Source organism: Chenopodium album, chromosome 7 (assembly GCF_948465745.1).
Source record: "Chenopodium album chromosome 7, dcCheAlbu1.1, whole genome shotgun sequence".
In the NCBI taxonomy this organism is placed as follows: domain Eukaryota; kingdom Viridiplantae; phylum Streptophyta; class Magnoliopsida; order Caryophyllales; family Amaranthaceae; genus Chenopodium; species Chenopodium album.
The window spans coordinates 58,076,979-58,091,025 of record NC_137840.1 but is presented as its reverse complement, the minus strand read 5'-3'; the positions used below and the strand labels follow the sequence as shown (position 1 = coordinate 58,091,025).

At 33.5% G+C, this 14,047-nt stretch overlaps 1 protein-coding gene across 1 annotated transcript; it reads right to left on the bottom strand.

Annotated features, from left to right (window-relative positions):
* Positions 1 to 3,772: 3,772 nt before the first annotated feature.
* Positions 3,773 to 6,035, bottom strand: LOC145640364 (uncharacterized). Its single transcript, XM_081691655.1, has 3 exons — positions 5,829 to 6,035; positions 4,689 to 5,699; positions 3,773 to 4,591 (listed from the first exon to the last, which is right to left on the bottom strand). The coding sequence occupies exons 1-3, from the start codon at positions 6,033 to 6,035 to the stop codon at positions 3,773 to 3,775; spliced, it is 2,037 nt and encodes a 678-aa protein (XP_081547781.1).
* Between the last annotated feature and the right edge of the window lie 8,012 nt (positions 6,036 to 14,047).

Here is a 14,047-nt window from a genome sequence, read left to right as displayed (position 1 = left end):
CCTGCGATGCCTTCTTATTCTCTTCCTAATATTCATGTTAGTATCATGTTAGGGCGATATATTTGATTTTTATTGTTTAGTGACATGCTAGGGTTTGTTATTAATCTTGTTAGTATCATGCCTAGGATCTTGCTATTATTATGCTTTAACATGATGATGATTATTTTTATGATTCATGATTATGATTAATTTTTATTATTGATTATTATTATGCTGCTTGATATTTATTATTTATATTATTGTTATTGCTTGATCACACCTTTTGTGAATGTTTAAAGGGAATTTGTACTTGTTATCACGCTTAATAAGATAATTGATAATCTTGTTTAGGGCTAATTTGATTATAATTCAAGTGATCGCCAATAATAGATTTATTTGTGCATTAATATTCAACCAACATAGATTAAACAGGTTTAGGGTTAACCTAATGGTTGCATGTTAGTCAGAAAGCGCACATGAATACGAGAAGAATACAGTAGAGGCCTATTATTAGGGCAGGTTCAATCTATTTTAGGTTGGATTTGTACCTTCATCCCCGAACTACCAGTCATGGTTCCTAACCTATTGGAGTTAACGATCTCCTGGATCATTAAGTGGTGTAACCTTCACCTCGTGAACGGTTTACAAGTTCCTTAAACTAGTTGGCGACTCTTTTGCTCTATCTTCTTTCCCTTTTGGACGCCACCGTACTTAAGTGTATGATTACATTGGGGTTTAAGCTAGGGATAATGCTTGAAATATTCCCTACAAGGATGAATAGCCCTTTTGTATCTGATTGAGACATTTCCACACGTTGTATGCATACCAGGTCTCTTGCATTTGTTCTAGTTACAATCCGTGCTTCAATCACTCTATTTTGTAATCTGGTTACAATAACGCGTGCACCATTACATAAGACATCTCTTTGGCTGATGTTCCTCAATAACAGTATTGGGCACCCTACCTTAAGATGTATTTCATGGTTTGGTATGCCCAGGAATTGTAAGGTGTTTAGGAATTCTGTAGGTTACAATGACTCCACATTTCTCCCACCTCTAGTAGCTGGGCATATTCTGTCTGCACTCTTGTAGATCCTCTCTTCTCCTTGAATAATTTGTAACATATGTCCATTTATCTTGTCGACTGTTTCATTTTTTGTAGCTAGTATAGCCCGTTTTTGGAGATATCTCGAGTCCATGTGCTTATCAAGGATTTCAGTATACACTTCCTCCACCAATGTTACTATTGGTTCATCCTCACCTTCTTTTTTTGTTGTTGTTGTTATTTGGCCATCTCCCATGTCTAATACACATTTGTTGAAAGCTGCCAGGTCATGTATGTTGTTTGACTAACGTAGTTGCATATTTTGTCTTTAGTGTCTGTATAGTTGTAGGGAATATTTCAAGCATTACCCCAAACTTGAACCTCACTGTGATCATACACTAAAGTACGGTGACGTCCAAAGGGAAAGAAGATAGAGCAAAAGAGTCGCCAACAAGTTTTAGGAACTTGTAAACCGTTCACGAGGTGAAGGTTACACCCCTTAACGATCCAGGAGATCGTCAACTCCAATAGATCTGGAACCATGACTGGTAGTTCGGGGATGAAGGTACAAATCCAACCTAAAATATATTGAACCTACCCTAATAATAGGCCTCTACTTTATTCTGATCGTATTCATGTGCGCTTTCTGACTAACATACAATCAATAGGATTAACACTAAAACTGTTTAATCTATGTTGGTTGAATATTAATGCACAAATAAATCTATTATTGGCGATCACTTGAATTATAATCATATTAACCCTAAACAAGATTATTAATTATCTTATATAAGCGGGATTACAAGTACCAATTCCCTTTAAACATGCATAAAAGGTGTGATCAAGCAATAACAATAAATATCAAGCAACATGATAATAATCAGAACAATTATAAAAATAATCATAATAATAATTATAATCAATAATCATATTAAAGCATATTAGCAAGATCCTAAGCATGATACTAACAAGATTAATAACAAACCCTAGCATGTCACTAAACATCAAAGATCAAAGCTTTAGCCCTAACATGATACTAACATAATATTGGGAAAGAAAATAGGAAGCATCATAACAATCATACTTGATTTAAGGAACTTATTCTTTACCCTAAACATGATACTAGGAATCATTGTTGTCATTCAAAACATCAAGCATCCTAACATGATACTAGGAATCATAATAACAACCTAGACATGATTTCTATATCATAATATCAATAAAATCAATTAAGTCACTTACTTGGATGCCTCGTATCTCTTTCTAATAACAAAATACACGTGTTAGTAACTTCAAGGAAAATATAAAATCAAAGAATTAAATTAAATAATTGAAATAAGGAATTAAAGAAAATTTAGACTAGATTTGGGACCAAACCCTCAGTAATCAAACCTTTCACGTCTAGAACGAAGGCAACTTCGAACTTGGCTAGGTGTTTCTACATCTTGTGAATGCGGAATTTTATTTGCAAAAATGCTAGTTTAGAAAAGAGAGAGAGAATAATCGAGAATTTCTTGATGAGAATTGGTGAGAGAGAGAATTGATGATTTTTTTTATGAAAATTGTTGATTGAAAACAGAAGTTTTAGGAGGCTATTTATAGAGAAAATAACCCGGATGGATAAAAAAAACGAATCAGAGTTTCGAAGAGAATAAAACGACTTAGCGCCAGACGCCAGACAATAGCGCCAGACGCCAAGCATTAGCGCCAGGCACTAATCCTGTCGTCGGGCGCTAGAAACCAGCTTCACACGTTTTCTTAATTTTGATAAAATTTAGCCGTACAGAAGGGAAAAATTGTATTTTCCTTAAAAACACTTCTTTTATTCTGATTAAAACTCTAAAAAGTCAACCAAAGTCAATTTATCAATGCTAATTAAATTAGGAATGAAAAGAACCTTCTAAAAGAATCTAGAAGACTAAAATCAATTCTAATTGCATTAAGAATGATAAATCAATATTAGGCCCTCCTCTAGATCATTGGGCCGCACATAAATATCAAACTGGGCCCAGCTTAGTAATTTGGCCATAACTTCCTCATTATTCATCGGAATTGGGCTTATAATATATCGTTGGAAAGATTTTTTTAAACCCCATCCAACTAAACCATTAATGGACCCTTGATATGGACCAAACCAAATTGGATTGGCTGTTTTCTTAAAATAGGTTTTCAAAAACAGAGAGAAAGAAAAGAATTAAAAACTAACCGCAACACTAGACTTTCCACACTTTCACTTCATTCGATTATGATTCGACGTGAAAGGTACTCATCACCGGGTTTGTTTTGGGGAGACACAAATGCGTGTCTACAATAGTATAGTGTGGCCAAATAGTTTTTGATTTTCTGACAGATGCATCTACAATGTCTACTCGTCCCCCTTTTGGAACAACAGGAAGTATCTGTCGGAAATCGCCTCCTAATACAACAGTTTTTCCACCAAAGACTTTATCCTTTGCTGTCTGGTCAGATAGTTGCATTATATCTCTTAAGGTGCGGTCTACTGCTTCAATGTATGTCTATGGACCATAGGTGCCTCATCCCATATTATGAGCTTAGTTCTATAGATTAATTCAGCAAGGTCAGACCCCTGTTCAATGCTACAGCAAGAATTCTCATTTAAATTCATAGGGATCTTGAACCTAGAATGTGCGGTTCTTCCTGAAGGCAGAAGTAGTGCTGCTATTCCTGATGATGCCACTACTAGGACTATGTGTTCTTCTGACCGAAGCTTTGATATTAAAGCTTTCCATTAATAAGTATTTCCAGTCCCTCCACTACCATAAACAAAGAAGAGTTTCCCTGTGTTATGGTACACCTCTTCAAGGATGTTATCATAAACATTTCTCTGTTCAGCATTCAATCCATGCTCTAAGTCACATGCATTGTGAGCCAACGATTGGGTGTCGTAGTTTTGCTCTTCTAATAACATTCGGTTTCCAGAGTCTTGTAGTAAAGCTGCATCTGGTAGCGGTATTCCGTGGTAATCAATGAGGCTTCTATTCTCTCTATTAAAGAGTTGTCCGATCTCATATAGAGCGTAGTTTTGAAGTTGCTCTTCATTAAGACTTAGATTTGAAATACCTAGTCTTTGGCGTTGTCTGTGAACTATATCATCTGGTAAGGCCTCCCAATGCTTTTCCCACAAGTCTTTTGGGTCTGAAACCTCACAAAACAGCAGTATTGTAACAAAGAGGTTCCGTAATTGTGTGCCAGTAGCCCATACAATTGCTTCATATAAACACTCATGCCATTCATTATCTCCAGTTAGAAGTCCAAGTGCATGGCATGCTACCTTGTATGTTGGATGTATAATTCCACCAACTGTCCTAATGTCTTCGAAGCATGTCGCACCTTTGACAATATTAAGCAACAACCTTAAATAATACTTCTCACCGAACGCTGGGTGGGCAAAGTAAATCCTTCCAATGCTCGTCCCTATCTTCCTTTTTTGCCATTTTTTCTCATCACTCAACCACCTCCACTTTGTAGGGAAGTCTACATATGTCAGGTCACGTGCTTCTGCGTACAACTTATTAGCAGTCATCCACTCTGTCAATGTTGTTTTCTTCTGCATGCCCCACTCTTTCCAGGACATCATCTAGGTGCTCATGGTCTTCAAAAAGCACCTGTTGTTGATTTTCTAGGTGGAACGTGAGTCTTTGTACTGGGGGATCCTTGTAGTGGATGATAAATGCAAATATTCGCCAGCAAGCTTCAGAGGCAGACACATATCTACATTTTAGATAATTCTCTATCTCATCTACTACTTTATCCCCTCCTGTTTGAGTGTGAGACCCTTCATTTTCCCCTTTATTCTGCTCAATTCTTTCAAGAGCCATGTCTAGACCTTTGTTCATGTATTTGAAAAGGTATTTTAGTGACCTATCTTTGTTGCAGTATTCAAAATTTATGTGGGCTTGATATTTGACCACCAGGTCGATGTTGTAAGGTATGAAAAAACTGTTATCCAACGTCTCCATTTTTCGTTGTTGTTCAGCCATTATCTCGTCTTCTAAACCTTGGCCTGGTATGTCTGCTAAGAATTCTGTAATTGCTGGCCACTGTGGATTGCAAGTGAACGGTATGAATAGATCTGGTGGTCCAGCCCATCGGCAAATGGCCATTGCATCATGGTAGTTCTCCACCATGTAACTAGGCCCAGCAGTGAAGGAGGACGGAAGGAAAACTCTTTGTACTATTGAAGCGAAAGATGTGTCCCCTCGAGAAACAGCATTAGTCAATCCACACAACACTTCTTTTCTAATTGTTAGCTGGTTAAGACGTACATAATCTAACCTCACTTCTTGCATGCATGTGCATGCATCCACAATGAATTGTTGGCGCAAATGCCTGCAAAGAATGAGAGTGCGAGCCTCATTTAATCTTTCCATCAAGCGAAAAGCATAATATTCGCACATTGTGACTGTTTTTTTCTTCTTACGCGTTGTTGACTCTGCAACTCGGTGTGGGATGTCAATTCTATACCCATCTTCTCCATATGGAAATAAAAGTGGATGTTGTAAAGCCATAAGAATGGGGTGGTTTTCAGATATCCTTCGAAGTCCACGACGCTTTTCTTCAACTATGACATCACGTTGACCTCCTTCACTTTCTCCATTTCCCACAATCAAAGTTGTAAGTTCATTACTGGACAGTAAATTGTATTGTCTACCATCCTTTTAACGTGTTCCAAGCAGGCGAACTGAAACAGGGTGCATTTCAATATTTGATAATCGCTCCCTGGCCATTTTGAACACTTTTGCAAGTTGATTGTTCTCATATACCATTTTTTAAAGTCCATCAACTATTTCAGGGTCAAGGTCGGTTGCTGCTAGTGAGTTTATTCTATTCTTAACTTCATTGCCAGTGTCGTGCACATAGAGTTGGGTGAATCTAGGTTGCTTCCCATCAGGTGGTAACAAAGACCCAATCTTGTGGTAATTTTGACCATGGATTCTGAATACATAAGGACCTCTTCCTCTATTAATAGTGTTGTCCACTTTGCCTCCCATTGACGTGAATGCAAATATAGAATTGTAAATCCTAATGCATTCCTTGAACCTTGTTGAGCGTGACCCATTATTAGGATCGAGAAGTGACTTTAAGTAGTCTGGTGGTTCTATAAGCAGTGGGAGTATGACCTTCCCTTTTTGACAGCATATGCTATATTTTGGGTAGTCAAGTTTTTTTTTCTCTTTAAACTCTTTCCTCTATCCAAAGCTTCGCACCGTAATCTCGACACATGTTTTTTGGGCCACCAAAGTTCTAGGGTTTTGTGAATTTTCCTTTTAAGAAGTCATATAGGAGTGAATTAGTTAGGTTGAAAGTGTTTTATTTTATGTTTTTATATGAAAGAGCTATATAAACTTACATTGATGAAGTATAAGTGGTGTTGAAGGTGCCCTTTGGTCATCATTAATTGAGTTACTACTGACCACTGTCATTGAAAACATTGTTGAATATACATATGTAACAATTATTGGTTTAATATTTTGTAAAATTAGACTATATAAAATTATATTACCTCTTGTTAAGTTGGGTTGGGGAGGTATGGAGTTAGATTCTCCTTTTTCAATGGTAGGCCTCAATGGCGATAGTGAATTCATTCTGCGCCTAGATGTGGGTAGGGGTTGTATGTCTTCTATTCTTGTACGTCATCTTGAAGCACTACCAGATATATGTGTACTGGTTGGTGTACTTGTTTCTCCTTTAATTGTGATTTTTAAAAAGGTAAGCAATAGGCATAATTCCTTAAAGTATCATTTATTTTTTTTCAAAAAAATGGGTGTTACCAACCTCTAGTTCTTCGTGGTTGGTGTGCTCTTTGTACTGCATTCATCATTGAGGTAAATGTATATTGTGGCCAAACAACTGGCATACATTGTGGTTGGGCAAATCTAGCATTTCTACTGGATTGGTTGTTGTTTCCAGCCTTGTTTCTCCTTTGTATATGGATGAATCTTTGCATTAGCCTTCTATACCTTGCTTGATCTTGTTTTTCCATGTGTTTCTCCTTATAGAAAAAAGAGTTTGTTGAAACTTTAAATTTGTCAAGGTATATTTAAAATGTTATGATACAATAACTATTAAAATATATTGAAAGAAGTAACTCAAAACATGTTGATTTTACCACATAAAAATTACTTTGCAAGATATATTTTTGAATATTATCATACAATAATTATTAAAATATTAAAAGAAGTAATTCAAAATATGTTTATTTAATTCCCTAGTTTATAACATCACCTAATTTTTTGGCTTTTTCTAGCTCTTCTTTTAGGGCTTTATACTCCCAACACACATCCATATAATTGTGCTTCAAAGTCTCGAAATTCATTTCCTCTTTAACTCTGTTGATGTCTTCTATGCGTCGTTTTTTCCTTTCTCTGCGAATGCCTTCTAAGTTGAAATCAGTTATTTCAAAGTTAAAACATTCCTTTAATTTGTATATAGCTGATTGTGCTGCGTGCTCTGTTGCAGTTTGCAAATCTTTTGAACTACTGCTTCGGATTCTTGTTGTTGTGCCACCGCTACTTGTTGTTAGCTTTAAAATCACGACATATTGCGGTCTTCGTTTCTTATAGTTTTGTTTATATAGCGGCGGTGGCAAACCATACCAGCTTATGATGTTGGATAGCAGAGAACTAAAACTTATACTGAATACTGTAGTAGAATTATTCATTTAGCAGGTACCGTCAGATTTCATAGTAGTTAGATTTTATTGGAATATTTTAAAATAATGCTTTCATGTATTATAATGGTTTCTATATTAAGCAAAAGCACAATTTATACAAAATAAAGTATTCATGTACTATCAAAGACAAACTTTTCAGCTATTGATGTCAATCATGTCATACTTAAGTTTCAGTACATACATCATAAAACACAAAGGGCGAACCTGGTGAACCAATAAAATAAAATTAAAAAAAAAAACATACATCATAAACATAGGTCTGATATATGTAATTTTCTATGAAAATTTTGGATTTCTATATAAAAATGTAGTTTGTGTTTTATATGAATAATCACTATTGTCCTTTTTTTTTACTGCACATATACATTGAGTGATAGATAGATGTAGCCACAAATAGGATAACAGAGAAAACACATACTTCTAATATTGATGTATATGGGTAAAACAGATGAGAAGAATTGGGTATATAAGCATCTACCATTAAGATGAGCGATACAAGTCTAAGTTCCTCTTCTGCTCAATATGTGACCAAAGTGCCTACAATGCAAAAAAGGAAACATATTCATTATTTTTGGGAGTTAACAGAGTGCCTACACAGATTCATTCTTTTAGGGAGATAACAGAGTCCCTACACAAATTCATTTCAATTGGAGTTTAAAGAAATTGCACATAGTCATGTGATGTTGAACCAAATTAGAATGGGTCAAAGGGATACACATTCTATTCTATCTTCCCATGTAATTAAAGAACTTAAACCTTAATTACTGCACTACTGTCAAGCTTTCACCATAAAGTTTGAACATATGTATTACAATTGACCAAGACATTCATGGAACAATTGGCATATTTTACATAAATTAAAAATATTCAATGCGACTACATTATCCACGAATGAGGGAAAATAAATCTCACATCAAAATCACAATTTTCAGAAAAAATAAAAACCTCAAGACACATAGATCAGTACTCAAAATTGTAATACATCAAAGGTTAATCATAGGAGGCTTATTCACATCACAGGAAGAAGTTCAGCTTTGGAATAGAAGATAAAAAAAAATGATTTATCTATGAAGTAATCTATTCTTCTATCTTAGTACTCCATTACTTAACAAATATATTGCTAAAAAATAGAGACACCAAAAATTATAAGTCTTGAAGACTCAAAACTGCTATTCACAAATAAATTGACTTACCAATAAGCTTTCCCGACTTCCACAATGGCTATAAGAACCCAGGCTCAATTCTGCACCAATACACAACAACAACAACAACAACAACAAAAATAAAATAAAATAAAAACAAAATTATATAGATAAACCAATTAGATATTGAATATTAAAAAAACTGATTAAATTGAGAAATCAAAATTTAAACGGGAAAACATAAAGGAACAGTAATAAGCTAATAACCTTTATTTTGAGGGAAATAACCAACCCTTATGAAAATTGCAAGAAATAGATCATACATATATATATTCGGAACTTCAATTCAAAATTTATTGTATAATTTACGCATCAGTTACAAACGCAAATTTTATTTACTTGGATTTTAATTAATTGTGAATTAATGGCACCAAATGAAAAAAGGAATATGAAAGAATTACACTTAATTAGTTGGAAATAATTGCATACTCAATTACACTATATTCAGGGAGAATTAAGGGGTCTTTATAATCGCCTACCTCAACGAAAAATTTATGACGGTGTGCCGTCATGGTGGCGGTAATTAAATTGGTGATTTTTAACCACCAATCATAAATCAAACTTCTTCCGAATCTTATTGTAACTTCAATTTCCATCATCATATATGTATGATAATTGCATGTTACCAAATGAGTGTTGGCTACGATGGTTAGAAGTTTTGGCTTTGGTCCTAAAGATACAATGTTCGATTCCCAACATTTTTTTTTTAATAATAGTGGAACAATTTATTAAGTGGTGATGACACATTGTTGAGTGGTGATGTGGCCCATGCTAGTTGAGTATAGATGACATGGCTTAAAGATAGGGGGGTAGGGCTGAGCAAAACTACCCGAAAAAGCGATCCGAAACCGTTCCGAAAATTAGGGTACCAGATCCGATAGCCATAATGGTTCGGGTACCCGTTCCGATAATTTGTTATCGGGTATGGTTATGGGTATCATTTTAAAATTAACGGTTACCCGATCCAATCCGATAAGCATTTTTTTTGCTTTTTTTTACTACTTAAATCTATTAATATAAATCTAAACTTTTACTTTACTTCATAATCACTTTATAATATCAATGATTAGTAATATTATTAATAATTTGGTCAAGATCATATGGTATTGTTTTTAATTAGTTGTAAATTATATCATAATAACTACATAATTAAGTTTAATTATCATTATTGGATATCTTATTGGATACCCGATAACCGATCCGAAAATCCGGGGTACCCGAACTTATCGGTTCCGCTTATGGGTATCACTTTTAGTGATTTTGGTTATCGGGTACCCGAACCGTTAGTCCTAACGGTACGGGTACCTGTCCCATGCTCACCCCTATAGGGGGGTGACGTGGTACATAGACATTTGTAGGAACGCTTTTTAATATATAAGTATAGATATATAAGTATAAATATAGATAATGAAATAATGATAATGTCATTTAAATAATTTCAATTACATTACACTCATAATTGATTTTACAAAGACTTCATCACTAATTTTTTCATCAAATTCAACAACTTATCAACTTCAAGTTTAGTTGACTATTAGCTTCATCTTATTTTCATCTAGTGTTGTTGAACATAAATAGCATATCGTGTTCACATAACCTTTTCTTTAAAATAAAAAAAAAAATAAAAATAAAAAAAAACCTAATGCATTAAAAAACATTTATGTCCATAAAATTTGCTCAATAAAATATAGATAAATTAAATTTAGGATTGGGTGCAAGGAGGTGTGCCATATAAAATTTGAATTAAGTTATTGAGTGACTTGAAAATTATTATTTTAGATTTATCATAAGACATTTTTTTTATTGATGTACAATGATACGATATTATGGTCAATTTATAGCTTGACCACAAAAAGACAGAAGTGGCCTGTTTATTGGGTTGTTGTTTTTTTTTTTGCTGAGTATTTAATTTAGAAGAAATTTTATAAGAGAACTTTTATAGACTTAGTAAGTCTTGCTTATAAAGAAGTGCAATATGATTGTAAAACCTATCCTGCATGAGATTTTAATCTTTAAGAGCCATTACATAAGAACTATCTTCACTTCAACTTGGCACGGGAGGTTCTGGTTTGTCTGGAATTGGCTAATAGATTTATTAATGCTAGATCTTTTGGTGGTGCAATCATGGACCTAAAAGGATCTTATTTCAACTAGTTCATATGCATGAATCTTGCTCAATTTTGTTTTCCGGAAACATCAAAAGGATTTTAATTTGATTATATTTTATTGTTTAGCTAAATATTAACTTAAATAACTTTTAAAACCAAATAGGTTCTAATGAAGGCCCACACAGGAATTGCAAGCTAAATTTCTATGAGCAGAAGACTCAGGTGGGTAAAGCTTGTACGAATGAAGTGTGATTCTTTACAATATTGTCTTTGTACCTTGATTTTCTTAACTATTTGGGTTGTGAAACTTATTATCAGATAACTCTGTGAGCTATGGCCAATTCTCCACTTATGTTTGGAGGAGATATGCGAAAAATTGATGACACCACGTATAATCTCATCACTAATCCTACCATTATGGAAATCAAGGCTTTTAGTTCACATAACCAGGAGGTTTGTTTTGCTTCAAACTGAACTTAAGCAGTAATTTGTCAAATTCAACCTAATGAGCTGATATTTTGTGGCTTTTTTTCCTTTTACAGTTTCCTTTCATTACGAGCTCTGATTCTACCAAAAGTGACCCCTCATCTCATTCAGCACATAAGGAAAACATTCAAAGTTCTCACACAAGTTCGTTGGCTCTTGTGAGTTGCAAGTAACCCAAAGAAAAAGGCTGGTTAATTAAATCTATTGACCACGGTCTTGACCAAGTTTGCTGGAAAGATAATTATGAAATTAATGAGGTGTCCTTCTGCGTATACAAGGGAAAAGCACAAGTTACAACGTAACTAATCTAGTTCCTTTAATATGACCTTCAAATTTTCTTATTGTTAGCTTTATGCTTTTCTGATCCTAATGAAATGGTTCTCTAGAGATGAAGAGCACTATGGAACACAATATGATGAAAAAAATCATCTATTAGAAACTTTCGAGGCATAACTGTGTATTGAGGCTTCTTCTAGACAAAGACTTACTTCACAAGAGTTCAAGATGGGGTCTTCATCTCCATGCAAAAGGGATTTCAATCAAGTAGCCATAGATAAACATTCCGATTCCCACAACAAAGTTTGGGGTTTTCTCCATGGAATTACTATCATCAAAGAACTTCTCATGTATGACAATTCGTCTTCAAATTTTGTAAATTTTTATTTTTTTACTTCTTGAACCTAAGCCTAATGTAAATTACATCTTTAATTTCAAATTCATGTCAATAAATAATTAAAATTGAAAAAAAAAAATGTGCTGGAAAGAGTTATAGTAATAATAACAATAACAAAATCTAGTGTTTCTAATAAAATGGAACCCTTTGGTTGTAAAGATAGTATTATTGCATGGGTTGAATTGAATTTACATGGCAAATTGGTAGTATTTATAATAGTGTATATGTCGGTTTACTTGCTCCACCCACTTACTACATTCTACACCTAATCTTCTAGCTTTCTCTAGATTTTTCTTTAATTTCTTACATAAATTAGAGTTTTCAAGATACTAGTCTATTCTAGAATTATCTAGTTAGTTGTAGATATTACTTAGCTTTTTCTAGATTACATTTTTTAACATAGTACTATACGATAAAATCCATTGGGTAAGCCGGAGTCCATACTTATCTTTTATTAAATCGGATTTAATCCTTATAAAACACTTTAGAATTCCTTTAGAATTCAAAACAACTATCTAGATAATTCTTTTCAAACTAAATAATAATTATAATTATCAATCCTAATCCCTTTAGAATTCAAAACAACTATCTAGATAATTCTGGAAGATTGAGATAAATTCTAATGACTTTAGGAATACAATTATAATTAATGGACCCTCCACATGATCATTGGAGCCGTACAAAAAACCTGATTTGGGTCTAGTTTAGTATTTTGGTCATAACTTTCTTGATATAACTCGGATTTGGACTTATAATACATCGTTGGAAAGCTCTTTTTAAGCAATTAGTCTAGATATGTGTAACAACGCAGCCCAAAAGCTCAATTACACACAACCCAATTAAAAAAAGCCCTAAAACAAAAAAACACGGAAACTGCAATACACCCACCCACACCCAATACACCCACCCTCACCCAATAAATGTAACGTCACCTCCAAACTCAAAACTTTTTATCTTCTATATAACTTTCTCTCTCCTCTTTTTCACTTTCTCTCTCCTCTATTTCATTTCCTCACAAAAAAACTGCAAAAACATCAATGTACATTAGAGAAGAGATGCAAAATCAAAAGGATCCCCCCTAAAAAAAAGGCAATTTTATGTATCTTTCACTTAATTTTGTTTGAATTTATATGATTATCACTTAATTTTGTTTGAATATTTATTCGATACTCTCTATTGTTCGAAATTTTTATTGAAATTGTCAAAAAAAAATTAGTGAAATCAAACGGGTACCTTATGTTCACATTCCGAAATGCAAATGTTCATATTTTGAATTCTTATGTTCATGTTTTGAATCCTTTTGTAAACTTTCTGAAATGCTTATATTCACTTTCTAAATTCATATGTTCATATTTTTTTTGTATATGTTCACCTTCTGAAATGCTTATTTATGTTCATACGCATTCAAAAATGAACCAATGCATATGTTCATATTTTGAATGCATATGTTCATATTTTTAATACTTATGATGCATATGTTTCATAATCATATTATTTTTATTTATTCAATTATTTATGTTCATAATTAAATGTCTTATATTCATAATAATATTTTATATGTTCATAATGTAAATATTCATAGTAAGTATTTGTTGTTCATAAATATTCTCATTAAGTCTGTTTATGCATATGTTCTCTTTCTTAAATGCATATGTTCATATTTTTTTACACATATGTTCACCTTTTAAATGGTTATATTCACTTTAATGAAACCAATGCTTACGTTTATATTTTGAATTGTTATGTTTACTTTCTGAAATGCATATGTTCATATGTTTTATGCCTATGTTCACTTTTTGAAAAGCTAATGTTCACATTTAAGGGAACCTATGCATATGTTCATATTTTGCATGATTATGTT

Bases quoted from the DNA above. Each gene is read 5' to 3' on its own strand.
- LOC145640364 (XM_081691655.1), bottom strand. From the start codon at position 6,035: ATGGGAGGCAAAGTGGACAACACTATTAATAGAGGAAGAGGTCCTTAT. The intron at 5,700-5,828 runs GTTGATGGACTT...ACACGTTAAAAG, and splicing joins CCGACCTTGACCCTGAAATA to GATGGTAGACAATACAATTT. The intron at 4,592-4,688 runs GTACAAAGACTC...TGGGGCATGCAG, and splicing joins TCCACTACAAGGATCCCCCA to AAGAAAACAACATTGACAGA.